Source organism: Opisthocomus hoazin, chromosome 3 (assembly GCF_030867145.1).
Source record: "Opisthocomus hoazin isolate bOpiHoa1 chromosome 3, bOpiHoa1.hap1, whole genome shotgun sequence".
Lineage (NCBI taxonomy): Eukaryota > Metazoa > Chordata > Aves > Opisthocomiformes > Opisthocomidae > Opisthocomus > Opisthocomus hoazin.
Window position 1 is genome coordinate 61,277,708 of NC_134416.1, and position 23,075 is coordinate 61,300,782.

Consider the following 23,075-nt stretch of genomic DNA (forward strand, 5'->3'; position numbering starts at 1 on the left):
CTTTAGAACCCAAATCTTGGTTAACAGATTAACCAGTAAACACATTAGTTCTTTCCCTTATACTTGCTATTATAATGCAATATGAGAAGTGAAACACTTACCATCCATTTCTACTAGAAGCTGATTGAGTGTGTTCTCTTGCTCACTTTGTCCTCCAAAGTTGCCCCTTCCTCTCTTCCTTCCTACTGCATCTATTTCATCAATGAAGAGAATGCACGGGGCATTTTTACGAGCAAGAGCAAATAAGTCTCTAACCTTAACAAGAGAACAGAATATATATCAGCTCGGTTTGTAATTGTGCAGAGTTGGGGGGTGGGTAGGAGGGGAAGAGGTACATCAGTAACAGTATCACTATAACTGAGCATGGTTAAGTATTCCAAAGCCTCCAGCCAGCTCTCAAGGCAATGGGAAGTTACACTGTAGCTGCTGCTTAGCAAGGATCACTACGGTGGAAGCCCACTGACAAATGCTTTCTCAATCCATAAATTAAGAACATGAAACAACTTAAAAGCCTTAAGAAACAACAACTTTTGCTGAGTAACTGAAATATAAGCTCTTCTTTAATACACAGTATTACAAGCAGAACTGGAATGTGAACAGACATGTTACCACGCAGTAGCTCTTCATAGCAAGAAAAGAAAAGATTTTATATATAAGTTTTAATTAAAAAAAAAATTAAAAGTTTTTCTACAGTTAGAACAGGGTGACGTAGCTCCTGCAGTGAATTTAAGGCTTACTTACAAGTGCTTACCATTGTACTCTAACAATATGCTGTTGTAAGTATTGACTCCTAGCCATCCTGTCTCCCCATTACATGGGCTAGAAAAACTGAATTCGCCTCCAAACATTTATTTGGAAGCTAAATTAACTTCTAGAAGTCTGGAAAAATGGCTAAGGCCTAAGCAAATAGCAGGAATGTTTGGGGTTTTTTTACTTTCAGATAAAATATTAACTTGCAAATTCTACTGTAGTAGTTACAGCACAATGTGATTGGCTTTAAGATACAACACTACAATGTTACTCTGCTTGTAAATATACCTGAAGGACCTCATTAAAACCAGTTCAGCAAGTTAACAGATCTACAACTGAGGAACTGAACTGGAGTAAACAGGAAATGAAAAATTATGGAAGAATTTTGACCTGAGTGGGAATTACATGCGGCTGAGAGCCTTACTATTGTGTATGTTAGAGATGCAATTAGAGAAGACTTCTCTGATGACGTACAGCAGATGTGAAGAGATGCAAATTTTGGACAGTATGCTGTACCACAGAAAGTCACTCTGATTTGTAAACAGAATTTGAAAAAAGTACAGTGAATAAAGCACGAAGAAACATGATAAACAAGGAAAAAGTGTCGGATGCTCAAAGTGAACTATCTTTTGGTTGGGAAGAGAGACAGAGAACCAGAAATATACAACTGTTTTTCAGAAGGAACTAAAAATTACCATAATGCACACACACTAAAATAAAACATCAAAGGAACCAAGGGTGTGTAAGCCATTTTAATTCTAGCATTTCCTAATTCACAAATCATCAATCTAGCATCATTAACAACTGTTTTATTTACTGAACTCACAGGAAATTAAACTAAAACATTCTCTCGTGTTGTTTTCTACAGGCATCAGAAATTATCAACTGTGTTGAAACCAGCCAAAGCAGCAACTGTTATGTCAACAGATTTCACTTGGCAGTAGCAGTTGATAATCATCTGCATAGACTGTAGGGAAAAGTTAAGTCGTTCTGCTTTGAGGCTTTTCAGGTATGTATTGACAGCTAATGACAGTGTAGTTTGAGTACCATTATTATTTCAGGATATCTAATACTTTCCCAGAGGATAGGGATCAGGTGGGTTTTTTTGGTGGTGGTGGTATTTTTTACTGTTTCTCAGTAAAGTCCCTTCTACACTGCACACTCTCTTCTTCAAGTCCCATTCATCTCACATACATCATTACTATCCACACCCTCTTGCTTTCAAGCAGTCACTTTTTTCAGTCACCATCCATGGTTTTTACCCTGTGAGCCATTTCTGCATCTATTTTGTCACTCTAACCTCTCCCCCTACCTGGCAGCTTCTTTTGCCAACTTCCTTACACATTTCCAGTATCGTTCTGCATCCCCATTGAAGCCTCCATTCCCAACTAGCTTCAGCATTGAACTTTCTGAGGACCTCCTGTTATTCCCAGTTCCAAGCTCTGTGCCTACCTGCGCACACCCCCTGCCCTGCTTCCCTTTACTCTTAGAAGACCCAAAATTACCAGGCTTCACTGATCTTCTCCCATGTGTGCTGCTGGAAGAAGTCCAGCCAAAAGACCATCAAAAGGGACCTAGGCTTGCAAGAGGCATACGCGCACACAGCTGTGACAAGCTAAGGACCAAATCTTGGTAAGTTTAGCTGCTGACCTCTAACACATGTGAAAACTGCAGTTTTTTCAGGGCTTTAAAGAACTCAGTCACAATGAGTTTTCCTGTGAATTTTCACAGGACAGAAAACTGCATATGTATCTGGTAAAAGCCATTCCCTGTCAAATTTCCAATTCTAGTTTGAAAGACCCTGAAGCACTTCTATTTCATGCTAGCAGAATTAAACATGAGTAAAAACCATGGTATACTTCCTTAAGTCTGTTTGCAGAAATTGTGGCAAACAAATGTCAAGTTTTCCAAAAGAGCATCAACTTGAAGTACACTTTTTAAGGCTTAAGACAGGACGGTTGGAGTTTGGTGAAGGTACAAGCTGCTGGAAACAGGAGTTGTCCTGGTTCAGCTGGGATAGGGTTAATTTTCACAAGAACCCAGTAGGGGGGACAGCCCATGGGCGGTGGGAGAGCTGCTCTGTATTCCCTTGTTCTTATCAGTAGGGGTGGTGTTACTGTTCGCTTCCTTTGCTGTTCTGTTCAACTGTCCTTATCCTGACCCACCAGTTTTGCCTTTTTCTTCCCATTCTCCTCCCCACCCCAGTGGAGGGAGGGGCAAGGGGCAACTGAGCAGCCACATGGTTCTTTGTTGCCCAGGGCTAAACCACGACAGTCCTTTTGGGCACCCAAGTGGGGCCCCAAGGGTTGAGATAATGACAGGGCTGACTAGAACGTGTTAAAACAACTTTGTTACCATTTGTTCCATGCATTTATGATACTAGTTAAATAGCCACTGGTCAGAATGTTGCTTTGTCTGGTCACCTGGTTGTGGTACGTAAACCCTTACCTGCTGTACGTGTTCCCTGTGATGACATTTAGCACCTCTGGGAAAAGGATCAGGATTATGATTTTGTTGCACTATGTAATATTGACTTATGATATAACATCATCACTGGGCATGAAGTTAGGCTTGTATTAGCATGCAGCACGGCGGTCACTTCCATACTTCAGATGCTACCTCTCAATTTATTAATAATCAAACCCACTCTATGGGAAAAACTGGAGGGGACACTTTCCCCCAACTCTTTCTCCCCTCCTCTGTCCTTGGGGCTAGTCATAACAGCTCTTGAGAATTTTGAATAGCCATGGGATGCTCAGGCCAGCATGTTCCTATTGTTCTGTCTCCTGAATGGGTTGGAGGTCTTGTTTAGGGTTAAATAAGTAGTTAAAAACATCATGCAGAGACCTGCCCTGGGGCTGGATGTGAGTGGCTGGGTGTGTGGGACAGCATGGGCAGGTGTCTAGGGCAGTGGACACCCCCAGTGTTTTTGAACCTCACCCCTGAGCAAGTGCAGAATCCGGACAAACTAGTAAAATATCCGCAAGAAGTGTGCTACCACCCTGGGAACTCCAGGTAGACACAAATCACCGCAACGTGCTGGGGTCTGGCCCACACCTACCGAGCCCTGTTCAACCTGATTCAGTGCTCTAAGGGGGAAGGGGGCGAAAACCAAGTGACCGATACTGCGGTTTCCCCAGCCCCCCACAGCTGGCTCTGCAGCCCCAGCCCCCACAGCTGGCACAGCCCCCACAGTGGGCACAGTGGTTAAACCTGAAAACCAACCCATGTCGGTATCAGTCACTCCTGTATAGAAAGACAAATACATAAAGAAATCAATTCGCCCCATAAGGGATGATGATGAACCCGAACCTGGGCCATTAAGGGAGCAGGAGGCAGAACCAGAGATCATCACCCGGTCCCTGTCCCTGAGCGAGCTGCGAGACATGCGGAAAGATTTCAGCCGCCACCCTAGCGAGCACATTGTCACCTGGCTGTTGCGGTGCTGGGATAACGGGGCCAGCAGCTTGGAATTAGAGGGCAAGGAAGCCAAGCAGCTGGGATCCCTGGCCAGGGAAGGGGGCATTGACAAGGCCATTGGGAAAAAGGAACAAATCCTCAGCCTCTGGAGGAGACTTCTCTCAGGCGTGAGGGAGAGGTACCCCTTCAGTGACGATTTTGTATGATATCCTGGCAAGTGGACCAATATGGAAAAGCATATTCAGTACTTGAGGGAATTAGCTGTGCAGGAGCTGGTTTGCTGTGACCCGGACAATGAGCAGGTACCCACAGACCCAGATGAACTCCAGTGCTCACAATCCATGTGGAGGAAGTTTGTGTGGAGCACACCATCCTCATATGCCAACTCACTGGCAGTAATAGATTGGAAATGTGAAGAGGCACCAACAGTGGAGGAAGTGGCTGTCTGACTCTTGCAGTATGAAGAAAGTCTCTGTTCCTCCCTCATCTCAGCCATGGAGAAATTGTCCCAGAAGGTCCAGCAAATCAAAGAGTATCTCCTACTGCCCACCTGTATGGGCCAGCGTCTCAGCTTAGGGGCAAGCGTTTCTCTGCTCAGGAGAGACGATACAGAGGCTACACACCACGGGGCACCCTGTGGTTTTACCTGCGTGACCATGGAGAGGACATGAGGAAGTGGGATGGAAAACCTACCTTAACCCTAGAGGCACGAGTACGTGAGCTGCAAGGTAAAACAATCACAAAAGGGGATTCTTCTAGGAAAAATGTCGCTCCACTTTCCAGGGGGGCAGCTCTCCAGACAAAGCAGAAAGCTTGATCTTACTTCTGATCCTCTTAAAGGGACTTCTAAGTCATTTTTACAAGAAGTGAGTAACAAATACTCTGACCAGGGTTAGAGGGGCCCTGCCTGCTAGAACTTCAATATCAGCCTGAGTCAAAGGCAGCCAAGTGGTATGCCACCACTGACATCTCTAATGCATTCTTCTCCATCCCTTTGGCAGCAGAGTGCAGGCCACAGTTTCCTTTCACCTGGAGGGGCGTCCAGTACACCTGGAATCGACTGCCCCAGGGGTGGAAACACAGTCCCACCATTTGCCATGGACTAATCCAGACTGCACTGGAAAAGGGTGAAGCTCCAGAACATCTGCAGTACATCAATGACATCATTGTATGGGGTGACACCGCGGAGGAAGTTTTTGAGAAAGGGGAGAAAATAGTTCAGATCCTTCTGAAAGCCGGTTTCGCCATTAAGCAAAGTAAAGTCAAGGGACCTGCGCAAGAGATCCAGTTTTTAGGAATAAAATGCAGGATGGGCGCCGTCAAATCCCAATGGATGTCATCAACAAAATAGCAGCTATGTCTCCACCAACCAGCAAAAAGGAAGCACAGGCCTTCCTGGGTGTTGTGGGGTTTTGGACAATGCAAATCCAAAATTACAGCCAGATTGTAAGCCCTCTCTATCCAGTGACCCGGAAGAAGAATGATTTTGAATGGGGCCCTGAGCAACGACAGGCATTTGAACAAATTAAACGGGAGACAGTTCATGCCGTAGCCCTTGGGCGAGTCTGGTCAGGGCAAGATGTTAATATGCTCTACACATGTGGATTTGATTTTGGGTAAGAACAGCCAATAAATTAAGTTGTATGATGTTAATTCCTAAATAATGCTGTCAGTGTCTGTCATCACTACTACTGTTGTTATATGCTATATCAATGGTATCACAGTAAGAATCACCCAAAATAATGAAGGACGGACTTTGATGAAGCCCAGCAAAGCACAGCAGTGATGGAACTGGACCTGGCTTCAACAAGTGGCACCCTGCAACTTAATTAAGATCGACATCTCCAACCTGCAGACTGTGGGCATGGGCCATGCCAGGTACACCAGCTGCAAGCTCCAGATGCAGCAAGTGACCGCCCATCACCACACATCACCTCTCCTGCCATGAAAGGCTGTTACGACAGATGGAGCCCAAAGCCATGGATTAAAGGAACTCAACTGACCTTCTAGAGGGATGGTCCACAGACAAAGGGAATGATATCTGTGTGTGTATATTCAAAACAGGAAAAGTGGTGGTGATTAACTGGAAAACAGGGTACCTGGCCATGACACAGATGGTATTGAATAAGAGGTGGATATTGTCCTGGGTTCGGCCAGGACAGGGTTAATTTTCACCAGAAGCCAGGAAGGGGCACAGCCCGACAAGCTGACCCAGCCTGGCCAAACAGAGCAGGGTATTCCATACCATGTGCTGTCATGCGGGGTTCCAGCTGGGGGAGCACGCTGGACACCGGGCAGTGTGAGCAAGCTGCTCTCTGTATTCCCTTGTTTTTATCTGTATCCTTGTTGTCACTGTTCCCTTCGTTTGCTGTTCTGTTAAACTGCCCTTATCCCGACCCACCAGTTTTTGCCTGTTTCTTTCCATTCTCGTCCCCACCCCAGTGAGGGGAGGGGCGACAGAGCAACCGTGTGGCCCTTTGTTGCCGGCTGGGGCTAAACCATGACAGGAGTATAGTTTTGGACATTATTTTCTGGTGTTACCCGCCTCATTTGTAAAAACTTTATCAGTAACTTGTTTATAGCATGTTTTTCAGGATATTGAAGTGTCCTTCCTTCCTAGACAGTATGGTATGTCTAAAATTGAATGTTTGAAATGTAGTTGTGATAAAAAATTTAAAAAACCAGATGTACTGGAACAGAGCTATCTCCCTCCGTTTAAAATAGGTCATTAAAAACGTCTTAAGAGAATTAAGGCAAAAGAGCATAAAAAAAGTTGGATAGATATACTTGGTCATTTCTGTCACCTGATCTCCAGAAATCAATCATTAGCTCCATGTCCCTCAGACTCCTATGTCAACCAGAAGCTCATTTGTGTGTCCCAGACAACTATGTGTATTTAAAAGTTTGACACCACAAAGACAGTAAATCTTTTCAAAGAAACAGGAATGATTTACAGCAGAAGGAGACATTCCCATAGCAGCAATCAAATGAGCTATATATTTCTGACCCAGCTAGTAAATTTACTTCAGAGCAGAGCTTGGAGAGTTCCGTTTTGTTTTCTTAAGTTCCTGCAAAGAGGTAAACCCTCAAGGTCCCAATGGCCTGCGACCAGATACCGAACAGCATTAGTTCCTTTTATGAAAGGTACATCTGTCATTCTTGTGTTTAGACAAGCATCTGGCATCACTTGTAAGTAATCTGCACAGATGAAAACTTCAGGTATTATCAAACTGTTTGCCTCCCAAACCTGAAAATGTCCTTTCAACAACCAATACTGAAACAAAGGAACAAGGCCAAAGACTTACTCGAGCTGGACCCACACCAACAAACATCTCCAAGAACTCAGAGCCATTGACTGTGATAAATGGTACATTAGCTTCTCCAGCTGTAGCTTTAGCTAGAAGTGTTTTCCCGGTACCTGGAGGACCTGTCAGAATCGCCCCCTGCAAGAGAAACAGGTATATTTTCCTCACAAAGAAAACATAAGCCTACTTAATATCTTAGAAGATCTACATGCTATGATTTTGAGTCCGCTGGCTCTTCTTCCACAACAGTCAAAACTGTGCAAAGAAACAAACTGAAGATTAATCTCTCATTTAAACCAGCAAAAGAAAAAAATTAGATGCGACATTGCCATACTGTCTTAGATTTACAGGAACAGTGTTTTCTTTGACTGACACATTAAAAAAACAGGTATGTCATCAGGTGGGCTCCCACAACAGCACAGCCAAAAGCCAATTCCATAACAATTACATACAAGAATGAAAGTACACATGCATGCTGTGTTTCATTTCTGACCCACATGAACAGATGAAGTATTCCACAAGGCAAATCTTCTGGCACCACAGTTATGCTGCTGGCACTTAATACCTATTCATTTTTTTCTGACTGTGAGAAGAAAGAAGCTGGAAAGCATTGTACACGTAGACATTCCTAGTACAATGCAGTATACTGAGGACTACCAGAAGACTAAAGTATTTCTCTGCTAAGTCATCGTTCCCTTACCTTTGGAATTTTTGCTCCCAGATCCTCATATTGTTTGGGATTCTTCAGGAAGTTAACAAATTCCATTATCTCCAATTTGGCCTCCTCACAGCCAGCTACATCTTTGAATTTAACATCTATTTCATCCTTAAGGACTTTGGCTGTGGTTTCACCCACACTGAAAAGTCCACCCATTCCACGCCCTGATCGGCCTAAGCCCGCAGGACCTCTTCTTAATGTGTACAGTAAAGAACCAATAATCAGGATTGTAGGCAGCAAACTCAGGAGAAATGATCTGTGGAGAAAAATCAATCACAGCAGAAAACCATATATATCACAAAAATCCATTACTCCATATAACACATACAAAATGTTGGTTCCATCATAAGCAAACTCAAGACTAAATCTATTAACTTGTCATGTTTACATTTTTGCTGGTTGTTCACACTGGGAAATAACAAAAAAATTGAGAACAAATTGATTTTTGTTTGTTTTTTAAATCAAGCACATCAAGTGACATTGATGAGTTTTTTGCCTAGTAAACAGAATTTGCTCATTTTCTGCACCCTTCAAAGGTAAATCCACAGGACTAGTTATGCAAATGGTTATATTCTCAAAATAAGTTGCATTAGATAGCATATAATCAGTGTAGGCTACAACTTCAAGCAGAAATTTGCCTCCAAAATAGATGCTTGCCCTTCTTGCCTTTGGTCTTCCTCAATTTCTACATGTTTTCTTCTTCTTTCAATGTCTCTACTTCCCTTCCCCAATACCATAAGGGGTTTTTTGTTAGTGGGGTTATTTTTTATGATTATTATTAGTCATTGCCCATTATCCTTCACTGTCTGTCCTCCAGCTTTCTAGCACAGCTCTGTACGAGCCAAAAATCCTAATACTAACAGAGCCCTCATTACCATAGTATCTGAGCACTGCACAGATTCTTCTGTGGTAAGACCTTCAAGGAACAGCTCACAAGAGGTTCTATCAACACTCCACAAAACCGAAATGCTGAAAAGCAGCACTACCATAAGTGAGCACAGGATTTCCAGGCTTTAATGATATCCTACATTTCTGGGATGAAGAGGAAAAGGATTTTTCCCTGTCCTGTGGTATTCAGCACATTCTGATATGGCAGGGAACAGCAGTACTCTGATCATGTAACTGCTGCTCTCTCCTGCTTCCTACGGCATTTCTGGGGCAGAATACGAAGTATTCTATGAAGAACAGACACTAAGGAGGAAAGGGACAGAGACACTGGTCAGAAAGAGGGGTTCAGCGAGTAAGAGATTTGTGTGAGGCTGAAGACGACACAGGAACTGACACACTTTTCCCAGTCTGCTGTGAGAAGCCTCAAGCTGACATGCAGCCTCTTCACACAAGCACAGCATTGCCCCATCTGCTCATTTTTTTCCAGATACTTTAAATAAGGGCTCAATGGGTTTATTCACGGACCATCCATAAAAGCATGCCCCATTAGACCGAAGCATGGAAATGAGACAGAGTTTATAGAAGAACAGGGAGCAGAAAACCTCTATCTGAAGTTGCAGAATGGTCCATATTTAACGCCACCATTTCTCCTGTTGTCACCAAGACAAACAGGCAGCAGCAGCCTGGTAAAAAACATTGCAGAAATAAACCAAACTTTTCCCTCCATCCCCAAAAACTGAAACACACACCACAGTATCAAGATTGAAAACACAAGAGGCACCAAATCAGCCTCTACCCTTAGTGATACGAGCTACTACACCTGAAGCAGAATTTTTAATCCTGATGGTACAAAACGTATTTCACAGACACCAGCAGGAGTAATTTTCAAACTGCTGACATGGATCAAAAAGAAATTAGTTCTTGGGATACAAGATTACAGCTGTCTTCTAAGCCATTCAGAAATCCACATCAGAGAAGTACTTCTGGTCTCTGCTAAAGTCCAAGTCAATAAAATTCAGCTACATAAGACTAATAAAAAGAATAAAAATCTAGTCTTGGAGTCATTATTCCCTGCTGGGGAAGCAACAATGCCGTAAATCCGATGTCAGTGCTGTTTTTCTTAACCAATTTAGAGATGAAAAGCACGGTGCATCTTCCAGATACTGCTAACATGCAAGGTAGTGTCATTTACTTAATTACCAATTTCTTTCCTTTTTGCAAGGCCACAGATTTGACTTCTGAATTTTTGGGCAGAAAGTGCTGCCTGATATCTCAGTCAATATACTGTAGTTCTATGCCATATTTTGTCCATTCAAAAACCTGCCCGAGTGCCACCTCTGGACCTCTACTGCTGTGCCTGGCTCACTCCTGCTTTAGTACAAGTCACTTGGAGGAAGGCTTAAATGAAGGAAGGACTAATTGTAAACAGAAACATTTATGTAATAAGAAGCTATATTTAGGGTAAGAGGATATGGATTTCTACATAAACAAAGTACTGAAGAGCTCCTCTTACACTTAACATTCCAAAATAAACCCAAGATGACTGTTACTCTGATAATACTGCCACCCAGTGAAGCACAAGTTGCATGTCTTACAACTCTACTTTTCTACTGTAAACATAACCATTTTTAAGAGACTTTTTTAAAGCAATTTCTTACCCATCACTCTCTGTTGAGTAGACTACAGGCAATCTGTTCTCCACTTCTATTCCCAGATCTTGCTGCACAGTTTCAAGATTCCGTTCAAAAGTGTCCACACTACCAATATTAAACCAGACGTACTGCTATAAAAAAAAGCACAGATCACCACAAAGTGCCCTATCTTATTTCAGCTTCATTACAAGCCAACAACTTCTAACACATACACAAGCAATTCTCAGAAGGGATTCGGACCAAGCTTAGGTTGCCTTCTAAAGTGTGTAACTGATGTAAGATGCACCTAGTAAAGCTAAAGCCTATCAACCTGAATACACTGTATCTGTCATTGCTTCTACAGAAATTACATGCCCAATAGTTTTGGGGCACTTTTAAATAGACTGAAATCCCGGCATTTTCTCCAGAAGCAAACGGAAGGAGAGTAGGTAAACAGATCTTTAGAAGGGAGCTATGCAGACAGAATAATAGAGCACTGAACCAGCAAACACAGCAGCCATACAATTTACTGTTTCACCTGAAGGTCTCGGCCTTTCTGATTAAGAAAGGCAATTCTCTACAATTGGAGTCCATATTAGCTTTAAAGTTAGCGGTCTTCACAAAAGACAGCATGAACTTGTATCACACACCAGGAAAAAAAAAAAATCCAGATGTTACTTTCAAAGCGTTGAGATTCAGCTTTTCAAGAAAATCTCCCCTTTTGCACCATGACCTGCCTGACTTGCCCTTAACTCAGCCTAACATTCCAAAAAAAAAAAAAACCACCAACCACCAGAGCGTAGTCCTAAGTATTAACTGATTGAGAAACTAAGGCAACTGGTGGTATGCGGGCTAAAGAGTATGTGTATAAATAAGTCACACTGAAACACACTGATGAAATACTTGCTGCAGACTTCACTTTACCCCAGAGGGACTTGCAGACCTTGTTTCAGAAAGTCAGTTAAAAAAACTCCACCACTTAGGAAGAGGTAACCTGATAAAGCTTCTCTAATGCTTCTTCTAAACCTTCCACTTTGTATGTGAGGGTTTTTTTGGTGGGTTTGGTGTTTCCCCCCACCCCCGTTTTTAAATGGGTCCCTGCCTGCCACCGAGTATTACTCTTTGGAGAACTTTTGCCTGCATCAGTCTGTTCCTCACTAGAAAAAAAACTCCCTGAAATAGGTACTTTTCTGAAGAATGAGCACTCTCAGCTTAGTTTTAAAGACTATAGTATCAAATGGAGACAAAGTTAAACATTTCTCTTTGTTTTTTTAATAACTGGCTAAAAGCAGTCTGGAACAGAAAAGATCCAAAAGTATGTACAGTTAAGTTTGGTGTTTTCTTGAGCAGATGGAAAACAGCAGTTAAAAATACAGAACCTTCAGCAATTTCTCAGTCTTCCTGTTTGTGTATTCGTATTAAGAGCATGGTGCTAGAAAGGAACTACTTGCCATAGTTTTACGATATCTGCGGCAAAACAATCAGTAAAGTGAGAAACACACAGTGTAGGATGATGTAACAGTAAGGCAGAAAACACGTTTTAGAGTAAGAGATTATTAATGTTCCAGACCAAGTTTTCTGCAAATTACTCAAAAAGATTGCTTTGCTGTTACTAATGTCTTATGTACATGTATTAAAGGCATTTACCCATTCATGAGGAGACTTTCCTGAAGCAAAGATCACTCTAACAAAGCGCTTGTTCACCACTTCAAGTCTGTCCACCTGTAGGAGGAAAGAACAAAACTTGTGATGTGTGAGAGTGTACAGTCACTGCACTTCCATCACAGCTAACAGCTACATGTAACAAATACGAACCTGTTCTGTTTTCCAGTAAGGAGAATAAAATTGGTGTTGTACATCAGGATGGTTCCACAATCTACAGTTTGCTATTAGGAATGGTGTGAGGAATCATGTATGCATTCAGTAAGCAAGGAACACTGGCACATTAGAATTTAGATTGAAAGGAAGAACTCCTACTCTTTTTCAAGGAAAACACCCAGAGGCACACCTCAGCTCAAATTACAGTGAAATAGTTAAACAATACTTAACTATTTCAATGGTCAAACACCAAAAGCAATAGACCACACAACTCCAAACTCTTGTAGCAGCTTCCAAAACAAAACAAACTGAACGGAATGAGGGAAAACTTAACTTTGCTTTCACAATTGTTTTCCCTACTATAAAAGACTTCCTGTGCTACCATGTTTAATGCAGTTACACCAATCAGACAAAGAAGAATTTAGTTGAGGTAACAGATACCACAAACTAAAATCAAGAACTGAGCTGCAGATTTGCAGGTATCTACTATTAAGCTCTTTTTTTTAATATAGATTTTTTTTTAATATAGAATGGTTAGTTTCTTGAATTTGACACAGTGTCTTCAGAAGACAACTAAAGTTTCCTTCTATTTTTTCTTCCTCTTTCCATAAAATAACAAGTTTCAGCACCTTAAAAGAATTTAAAACTAGCAATGGTTCTACAAGTTGTGCCTGAACTGTACACAAACTAGTAAGGTTTCCCTGAACTCACTACATGTGGCCACTTCTGGCAGAACTGAAGCAAAACATGAGCCAAGAAGCCACTCTAGATCTAGCCTGACTTCATGCAAAACTACCTGAACACCTTTGTTTTGAAGAGCGTATAACCCCAGCAGTCCTGCTGTCTTCTCCCCATTACTGGCCACCACAATGGTGATTACATATTTCGCTTGTCTGAATATCCAGACTACATCTTACAAAGGCCCAAGAGACTTGGTTTTGTGCAACAGCCCACTTTCATAACGCTTTTTTGCAACAAGGGTTCAGGCTTCGTTCACTTTAACAGCTAAACTCATCTTTTTACCGAGCTAATGTCTTAATGCTTCACAACAAATATAATCAGTAACCTTTTTTTTCACAAGACGCACACATAATTGGCAATTAAGAACAAGACTGCAAGACACAGTCTAGGCAGCATGGAAAAAAGAGCACAAAGCAGCTCTGCATAGATCAGTAAGACAAGGAAATGTAGGAGACAACCTGTTCAGCAGTTTACCAAAGTAACAGAGGAGTAGGAAGCATGCTGTTAACACAAAATCCCAGGTCTGAAACCCAGAGGAGGAAGCAAGCCAACATTTTCCTAACCTGCAGGTGAAGCTACAAACAGGGAGTCAAGACCTAGAGGCTCCTGAGGTGGAAAAGGCCTGTGTAAGACACTCGATCTCCTGAACTTCAGGGCATCACCAACCTATTACTCCAAGTGTGCAAAGCTGCCAAGTTCTACAGAGAGATAGGACACTGATGATAAAATTGATCGCTCCAGTAGTGGCTCCAGGTAAGAAGGAAAGAGGAAATAAAAGAGGAGAAAAAGAGAGGAGGCTGTTTTACAACGTAGTTATACCAATTTACTATCTTTGGAAGGAATTCAATTTGCCACCCTTTCTGTTCGCGCTGCTGTGGGATTCTTTGATTTCCCACCCTTTCTGTTCGCACTGTTGCTCCTCAGATTCCCCAATGAATTGATTTAAGGCATGAAACAAGCAGGACACTTTTGTTTCCAGGGGGGTAGGCTCGTGGAAGTGTTTAAGGTTAGGAGTAAGTTTCTTCTGAGGGCAGCTTGTGTGTCTGCTTAAGCCATTAGGTCAGCTTACCTGTGCTACAAGACCACATGCTGAGCGTGGTTACACTGCCTCTTCAAACTAGCGTCAACATGAGCTATCCAACAAAGAAGTTCTGTCCTGAGCTGCTCATTCCCTCTCCTCTCTTGAACTGACACAAACCTTCCTGTAGGTGACCCTGCTTCGGCAGGGGGGTTGGACTAGATGACCCACAGAGGTCCCTTCCAACCCCTACTATTCTGTGATTCTGTGATTCATACAACCACCCAGAACATCAGATCAATGAACAGATTAAGATGAAAGCTGATCCCCTTCTTCCTCAAAAGTTACTCTTCAGACAGCTCTCACCCCACAGATACATGAACACAAGCAGAAGCGAGGAGGCAGAAATAAGCATCTTCAGCACACTGACTTTTCATTTTGATTCCTCTCACTACTCACCAATCCTTTAGAAAGGTAGCTATTGACAAAGTCTTTCCAGGTGATTTCTCTCCCAGGGACCCTGAAGAAGAAGTAATACACAACCATCGTCCAGAAAAAAGAACTTCCCACTACGTACATCCGAAACTCCCTGACATCCCATGGAATGTCACCCTAGGAAATGGGAGGAAAAAAAATAAGGTTTAGAGTCTGCAACACAGTAAGAACATAATAAACAGGTTCTAGTATCTATTTCTGGCTTCTGTTCCCTGCCCTCAAGGTTACCACAGAGAATATTAAACAAAGCTGTATTTTGTTATATGAACACACTTCAGTAACTTCAGCTATAAGTGAGGAATTACAACATTAGCAGAAAATCTTAAGTGTTTTACAAATAATAATTGAACTACGTTTTGATCTATGAACTACTTTTACAAAAAAAAGAAGTTTTGCCATCTGTTATAAAACCTTTCTCTCTCCATTCTCAATTTTCCTTGGCCTCAAGGACTACATGCAAGACCTACAAAAATAAAGGAAAAAAAACCATCACATACCTAACAGGAAAAAAACAGGAACGAGGAAAAAAATTATGCCCACTAAGTAAAATCAGAAAAATATTCTTTGTATTCTTGTACTGCAATCATCTTTGTGCTACAGCCAATGACAATAAATATAAATATCGAAAAGAAACTTACACAAGCATTCCATTAAGGTCAGAATGGTTAATAGTAAACTATATTTAACTAGCATTGTGTGGTCAACAAGTTTTACAAATTGACATTCTGAAACAAAATATAAAGCCTTTTAAAGGCCTGAGGCTGACTACTTGCAACAATATCCGTACAGCCTGAAACTCCATTAACACTCCTGAACCAGAGTTAGATGCCTGTGAAGGTATATACAAACTTATTTATGAAAGGCACTGAGCGGGGAGCCACCTGGAGCCAGTTACTATGAAATACTAGGCACAGGAGGCTTAAGGAGGATTTAGGCAATCAGAATATGTCCCTAAAAAGCAAAAAAACACACAAGGTTATTTCATGGGCACAAGACAGTTAGTACTATAACGAAAGATATTTTAAGGTCAAGACCTTCTGTAATCTGGTCCACCAGTTAGTTTCTTCTTTCTTGCCACCTTTTTTTCCACCACTGCCACCTCCTCCACTACTAGTCCCACTAGGCTGTCGGGCACTAGCTGGCTTTGCTTCTATTAAAAATAAAACATAACAAAAACACCCAAACATTATTACATCTTATACCAATCTCACACTAGTTTTTGTTGGTTTTAAAATTAGAGTTGTTCTGAAAAATGGACTAGTCTGCAATGCTACAATAATTAGAGGATATGAGAAACTGCATGTTCCATAGAAAAACAGATATATAGTCCATTAACTGGCAGAGAGACATCTATCTCAGAGTTACGATCAGAAGAGAGGTGTGTTAATTGTATAACTGATAACACTTCAGCATCAAGAACTGAAAAATGTCCCAAATATAGAGAAGCCTCTTATGGAGACTGCACAAAACTTATTTTTACTGCACTCATCCAAGATTAGTGGAAGTGCAAGATTATTCTAAACGTTCTGCTGGGGGTTTGGAGGGGAAGATTGGTGGGTTTTTAGTTGGTTTTGGGGACAATGCAGGTGGGTTGGGTTGTGGGGGTTGTTTTTTAAAAAAAAACAACAAACAACAACAACAAAACATCACAAGCTCTACATAACATCTTCTCCCATAATTCACCTCTCCAGTCATACTATGCTCCTCTTAAAGCTCAGGGTTTATCAATACCACAGATTGTCATCCTTTTAAATATTCTAGACACAAGCACAGCACAGTAACAACCAACTGCAGCTGAGGAGTTCACCTTAATCATTCTTCTACTCATCCGGTTCACAAGGTGCTTGCATGGCACAGCACGTCATATGTCAACATATTCAAGAGGGCGAGACAGAGCACAACACTAACACGCGCTCCTTCCAACCCTAACTCTTTCCAGAGCTTGGTAGTTTGGGCATCTAGGCATGACACTAGATCTTCCCATTCAAGGCCTAGTGGAAGGAAAACTGCTGGTCCTATTACTGCTCTCACAAGAGACTCACAGGGTTGCTGCCTCTCCTACCCCTTGGAAGACGTGTTACATACATTTCTGATACAACGGAGGGGCCATTGTTGTTAATAGTTTCCAGATTCGTTCCCCTCCTTGTAAAGACACGGCTTCTTCTAGCACTGCCACTACTAACTCCTCTTTCAAGCAGCAGGCTACATGGCTGGTCCTGGCTAAAGAGCTGGTTCCGGATCCTGACCCGGAATGACAATTCTGGTTATTCCATACAACAGAAATGGGTATTTTAGCTTGCTACAGAAAAAGCTGAGAACTATACACATAGAGAATCCCTGAACGCGTGACTATGTCAACCAATAGGAAACAGTAAAACAAGAATTTAAGGACAGCATTTGAACTGCAGCATATGAGAAAATAAATGTTATTCCAGAAGATACACAAGATATCAAAGCAAAATAACATTTAATGAAAACATTTCAATTCATACTTTTAAAGTAATCTGGTACAGAAACATGTTCCCTGAAAAACAAAGAACCCCAAACCCACACTGTCATGCTAAAATCTAATCTAATGAATACCCATTCCACAAAAAGAACTGAAATCAAGCAGCTTTTTGTACCTTTTGTTTCTCCAGCTGTACCTTTAGTTCCATTAGCTTTCTTCCCATTGGGAAAATATTTTTCAAATCCTATTAAGAAAAAGTTAAAGAGCTCATAATTGTTTTTTAGTTTACAATTCTGTCATTACACTTCAGTACTCACAATCTGAATATATACAAGAGCAAAGAAGCTAGCAACATATAAGCTGCAAAATGGTTTTGTTCTTGTCTTTTTGCTGAAGAGCTCTACCAGGTTCCCATAATTAGATCTACTACTGTAGACAAGAAAACATCAAACGTGTTTAATAACTTAAAGTAAAGCTATCCTTTAAACCAGAGATAGACAAGCTTAGTTCAACAGAAAATTGCACTGCATAGCATGAAGTTGAGCAAACCGCAGTCATTCTTTAATAGCTCCTAAAAGTCCCATAAATCAATGTTCCATCTCAAGATTAACGGCTGGTTAGTACAATAACTTACTTCCCCTCAGACAATTAACCTAAATGGCACACAAGTGCAGTCCTCAGTAAGGAATGCAGTCTGCTTCACTGATCAAAGTTGTAATTACCTTTGGGAGGTTGAGAGAAAAGCCTTCTGCAAGCAGCAATTACACTTGCCAAGACAGTACTTCTATCAGTAGTAACTCCAGTGGTAACTTTCTCATGGAGCTGAAAGATGAAAAATAATTATAAAGCAACAAGAAGGCGCCACAAAAATCTTCAGGCTCTCTAGCAGTCTTGAACTGCAACAAGTCAGATACTACTTCACAACAGAAACTTTACAACAGACTTCAAAATAACTGCTGCGGACCAGAGCGTAAGACAACATTGGAACAGGAAAAGTCAATCAAATGGGTAATTTCTACAGCAAGGAAATTTTTACTCTATTTGTTAAGAGCAGAGTTTCATCCTACATAGAGATATAACATTATTTATTAAAAAGAGAAAAATCAAGCAGGAAACACTACAAGCTACGAACATTAAATACCTACACACTGATCCTATGGGAAATATTTCATAATACCAGCTGAATGACACTTAAGTGCAACACTAACTGTGATTGTATCAGCACGATCCACACAGTACTGAATTATGTTTTGTTAAAGAACTGCAACTTTTTCCAAATAGTTAAGAACCTGTAACTTCAGAATACAAAAGATCTGCCTGAAGCCAAAAGAAAGGAATATGGCAGACAATGCTCGCATCCAACAAAGCAACCAACACAGAGGAGCAATGCCAGTTGTAAAAGCAGACCTAAACCCTTACGTAGGTAATGGTCCAGTTATAAAACACAACAAACCCAAGTCTACTGCATCTTCTAAGACTGTTTACTGTTATTCGCCATTTAAGTGCAACAAAGGAAATACAAATATTTAATATGAGTCATCCTTAAGAAAACTTCTGGTATCGTAGCTAAACATTTAAAACCGCAATTTTATTACAGAGAAATCAACCCCCCTTTCTTTAAGAAGGACATATTTGAGATAAAATCCTCACTTATCCCCTCCTAAGAAAAAAGTTATTCATATCAAGATTTCCTCACAGGCTGACTTTCTGTCTCCATTTCCTTCTGCCCATAGAGGCACTCAGTCTTCTCCTGTTCTTTTTTGATAGAAGCTATTTACCTAAGAGCCACCGAAATAGTAGAAAACCCCAAATAAATAACAGAAAACAACAGGTTCTGGAAACATGACTCAAGGTATCCATGCAAGACAGCAAGTGTCTATCTAGGACTGACACCTCTAGGACTACATTTGTGACAGAAAGCTCAATGTTTGCATCTCCATGGCAATTCTGTTATAGTGAAGTTACAACGGTTGTAGATAAAACCTACTTTTGCATATGAAACTTGTAGAATAACAGATTACATGCTAAGACTACCCTAAGAATGCTGACATATCATTACCTGAATTCTAGCTCTCCTGAAGCTTTGTGTTTGGGAGCTTCCCCCTCCACCCTGTATCAAATGATGAAATACATCAGACTTACTCCAAGCAGACATCTAGTTCCACCTGCTGGAACCAAGAGGAATATCAAAACGTCTTTGTTGCTTGCTTTTGCTGTAGACTGAGCTAAGAATTCTTAGGCTGATGGATCCAGCCATTGTTTTGTGCCACTGCATATCTTTGAATACAGTCTGACACTGAAAATCCAAGAGGATATTTTACTGATCATGAAAAGTATGTGCAGTGCAGATAGTCTGGAGAGCAGCTAATCTAGAGAATAGCTACCAGGTCCAATACACCTTCAACACGAGCAATTGCATCTGTGCTCCTAGAAGTTTTAGGACAAGTGGGATGCATCCTTGTGGGCAATAAAACAAAAAGAGCTGGCCACAGACCAACCCATCTGTAGTTCAAATACAAACAGGCAGCGAATGTTGCAGCAACAGGTGAAACTCAAAGACATGCCCAGTAATACTGGCTTCTCTTCTATGTCATTGGTCTCCTACAACACCAAAAAACTTGGGAGTTATTCTGCTAGCTCTCATTACTTGCTATTTGCAAAGAGACATGAATATCCAGAAACCTTTACTCCAACTAAAACAAAGCAACTGCTCACATTTAACAGAGAAGTCTGGGCTAAGCCAAATCCAATCGCTTGTCTCAGCTAGACCAGCACGGCTTTATTACAGAATTAAGTTATTGTTTAATCGAGTTGGGGGGTGGGGGGAAAGAGAGGGAGAGAAGGAGGGAGCGGAGGAGAGAGGTGAAGGGTAAGCAGACAGATCTTTGCGGCAGACCTGAATAATGGAACTGCTTTGCTGCCAGATTGTCTCTACAGATCTCAAGTTCCATGAATAAATGCAGAGTCATCCGTCAAGTTAATATGCAGAGCGCTGAATGTTTTAAAAGCTGTTTTGTGAGAAAAGGGAACAACGGACATCATGGCACGTTCAGTAAACCACCTGACCCAGTCTGGGAGGCATGCTTTTATGCTACCGACAGCTCTAGGTGAGTCAAGCTACTGAAACACACACCTGCCTTCCACAACAGCATTCCACAAAGGCAGAAGCTGTTGGAACCACACTAAACTGGTAACAACTGCTCCAGTTTGGGCTTTGCGGGGTTTTTTTGACTCTGTAAATCATCAGCATGAAAACTGATCATAGTGATCCTGATACAGCACCTGTCCCTAGGTTGGCTGGCAGTGGGAATACCACAGCAAGCTTAGCCGACAGAAGCACACCCACTGCCTCAGCAGAAGGAAAGCAAACAAAGCACATTTGGACTGGATGCTTCAATAGTGCAGTGGCTGGTTCAGGCTATGTACCATGAAACCCTGTCCAGCTTCTCTGGATGTCAGAGATGAAAGAACTGTCACAGCACATAAAGCAACAACCCCTTATCTAATGTTTGGGGGTTTTTGGTGGGGTTTTTTTTCAGGCAAACCATGTGACACCTTCCTAAAAGAATATAAAAAAATACATGACTGTTTCTAGAAATAGAAGTTCAAGATAAGCAAGTTTAAAGTACACAACAGTCTGTTTTACAAACGCAGTGAAAATGTTACTACTCCAGAACATAACATAAACCAAAGATCTGCAACACCAAAGAAATGCCTTCTCCGTGATTCCAACATACAATCACAGAATGGTTTGTGTTGGAAGGGACCTTACAGATCATGTAGTTCCAACACCCCCTGACATGGGCAGAGACACCTTCCACTAGACCAGGTTGCTCACAACCCCATCCAACCTGGCCTTGAACACTGCCAGGGAGGGGGCAGCCACAGCTTCTCTGGGGAGCCTGTGCCAGGGCCTCACCACCCTCACAGTAAAGAATTTCTTCCTTATATCTAACTTAAACCCACCCTCTCAATTTAAAGCCATTACCCCCTGTCCTGTCACTACAGGCCCTTGTAAAAAGTCCCTCTCCATCCTTCCTCTAGGCCCCCTTCAGGTACTGGAAGGCTGCGGCAAGGTCTGCCCGAAGCCTTCTCTTCTCCAGGCTCAACAGCCCCAGCTCTCTCCGCCTTCCTCACAGGAGAGGTACTCCAGCCCTGGGATCATTTTTGTGGCCTCCTCTGGACCTGCTCCAAAAGGTCTATGTCTTTCCTGTGCTGAGGGCAAATAAGTAGAACCACTGACTTTACAAAAACATTGTAACCATAATCCCATTTTTTAAAAACTAGGATACACAAAGCAAGAACGGAAAAATCCACTCGCTTAGTTATATAAGCAAAAGATCAAGAGTCTATTAATTCAAGGAAGTTACAAATTTACAGTTTTATCCATAATCAAGTTCCAAATCAAACAAAATAAAGTGAAGCCAAAAGTCTTAATTATTTAACAGTCACCAAAATATTACATAAGAGCAAGTTAGGGAGGGAACAGAGAGCTGGTAAAGCACACCAACTTCATGCAAGCTACCTATTTGGTTTAGCCAAAAGCCATTGTTGGGTTTTTTTTTTTTGATCTTTCACAAAAAAAAAGTTTTTCAAAAAATCATTGTTTTGCTAGCTATACACATGCCCAGATGCTAGAGTGAATACAAAGTTCTCTTCACAGTTTGCGTTCCACGCCAAACAAGAATTCACTAAGTTTTATTGACAGAAGCAAGAATTAGCTTCCTGACAGATCAGCAGTACTGCTGTGTTTCATTTATTCTTGTAATTAGTGATAATGATTTGTTATTGTATTGTTCAGCTCCTACCCAACAAAACCACAAATTCAATATTAAAACTAAGCACACTTACACTCAGGACTATGCTACTAACACCCTTATACACACTCACCCCAGAATTATCGCTATGCTAGTGATAACCCTCATAAGTATCAAGGTGCAACTGCTCTCCACCACACGCCACAGAACTGATCGCCCGGCCCCAGATGCCACCGAACCAGGCAGGGGCTCGGCATCGTCCTCGTCCCAGGCAGAGGCCTGCCCCTCCTCCGGCACGGCAGGGCTGGCAGCAGGGGCAGTGCAGGGGACAGGCGGCGGCCTCACCCATTTGACCGAGAACGCGCCCCCCGCCGCGCCAATCCACCGGTCGGCACCAGAGCGGCGGCCCAGCGCCCAGACAAACCGGCCCCGCGCCGGCCCTCGCCGCCCGGAAGGGCAGGGGCCGGGCAGCGGCGGCCGCCTCCGCCGAAGACAAGGTGGGAAAGGCCGCGGGAGCCCTCCCCGCGCCCCGCGCGTCACCACGGCCACCGGGACCCTCCCGCCCCGCCCGTGCCGGCGGCCAACGCGCGGGGGAGCGGCCGGCTGGGCCCGCGCCCGGCCCCTCACCTGCGCCAGGCAGGGCCTCGCCCGCAGCGGGCCCCTCCCGCAGAGCAGCTGCTGCAGCAGGGCCCCGGGGAGTCCCCGGCGCCGGCAGCTGCCCCGCGCCAGCAGTAGGTACCGGTGCGCCATGGCCGCACCGCCCGCCTCGGCCCACCCCGACGTCGACGCCGCCGCTGCCGTCGCCCCGCCCCCGCCGTCTGACCTCATCGCGCTGCTGCGTGCACTTCCTCTGCACCCGAAGGACCCCTCCCGGAGACCCCGCCCCTTGGCGGCGGCCGAACCCCGCGCGACCCGTCTCTTTTTACCTGGCCCCCCCCACCGCCGTCGCCGACCCGGCGTCGTCACGCATGCGCGCTGCCGCTTCTCTACGCAAACGGAAAGGGGGGTAGGGGGGGAGAGGGCGAGTTGGGGACGTAAGCGCGTGACGCAGGAGCCGGCTGGGCACGTCCAGTGGCGGCACGCGG

The 23,075-nt window shown here is 42.9% G+C and overlaps 1 protein-coding gene across 2 annotated transcripts in view; it reads right to left on the reverse strand.

The window, feature by feature from the left end:
• AFG3L2 (AFG3 like matrix AAA peptidase subunit 2) overlaps window positions 1-22,788 on the reverse strand; it is a 30,649-nt gene extending 7,861 nt beyond the window's left edge. Inside the window, exons 1-10 of one of the 2 annotated variants that reach the window (XM_075416496.1) lie at window positions 22,618-22,788; window positions 17,956-18,055; window positions 17,409-17,477; window positions 15,819-15,934; window positions 14,749-14,901; window positions 12,360-12,434; window positions 10,740-10,861; window positions 8,176-8,449; window positions 7,476-7,613; window positions 102-255 (exon numbers count right to left, since the gene is read on the reverse strand). In XM_075416496.1, coding sequence (XP_075272611.1) covers window positions 102-255; window positions 7,476-7,613; window positions 8,176-8,449; window positions 10,740-10,861; window positions 12,360-12,434; window positions 14,749-14,901; window positions 15,819-15,934; window positions 17,409-17,477; window positions 17,956-18,055; window positions 22,618-22,740 — 1,324 coding nt within the window. In that variant the 5' untranslated portion in view covers window positions 22,741-22,788. Of the gene's footprint in view, window positions 1-101; window positions 256-7,475; window positions 7,614-8,175; window positions 8,450-10,739; window positions 10,865-12,359; window positions 12,435-14,748; window positions 14,902-15,818; window positions 15,935-17,408; window positions 17,478-17,955; window positions 18,056-22,617 lie in introns of both variants that reach the window. The other variant, XM_075416495.1, reaches the window with a different exon arrangement.
• Window positions 22,789-23,075: the final 287 nt, after the last annotated feature.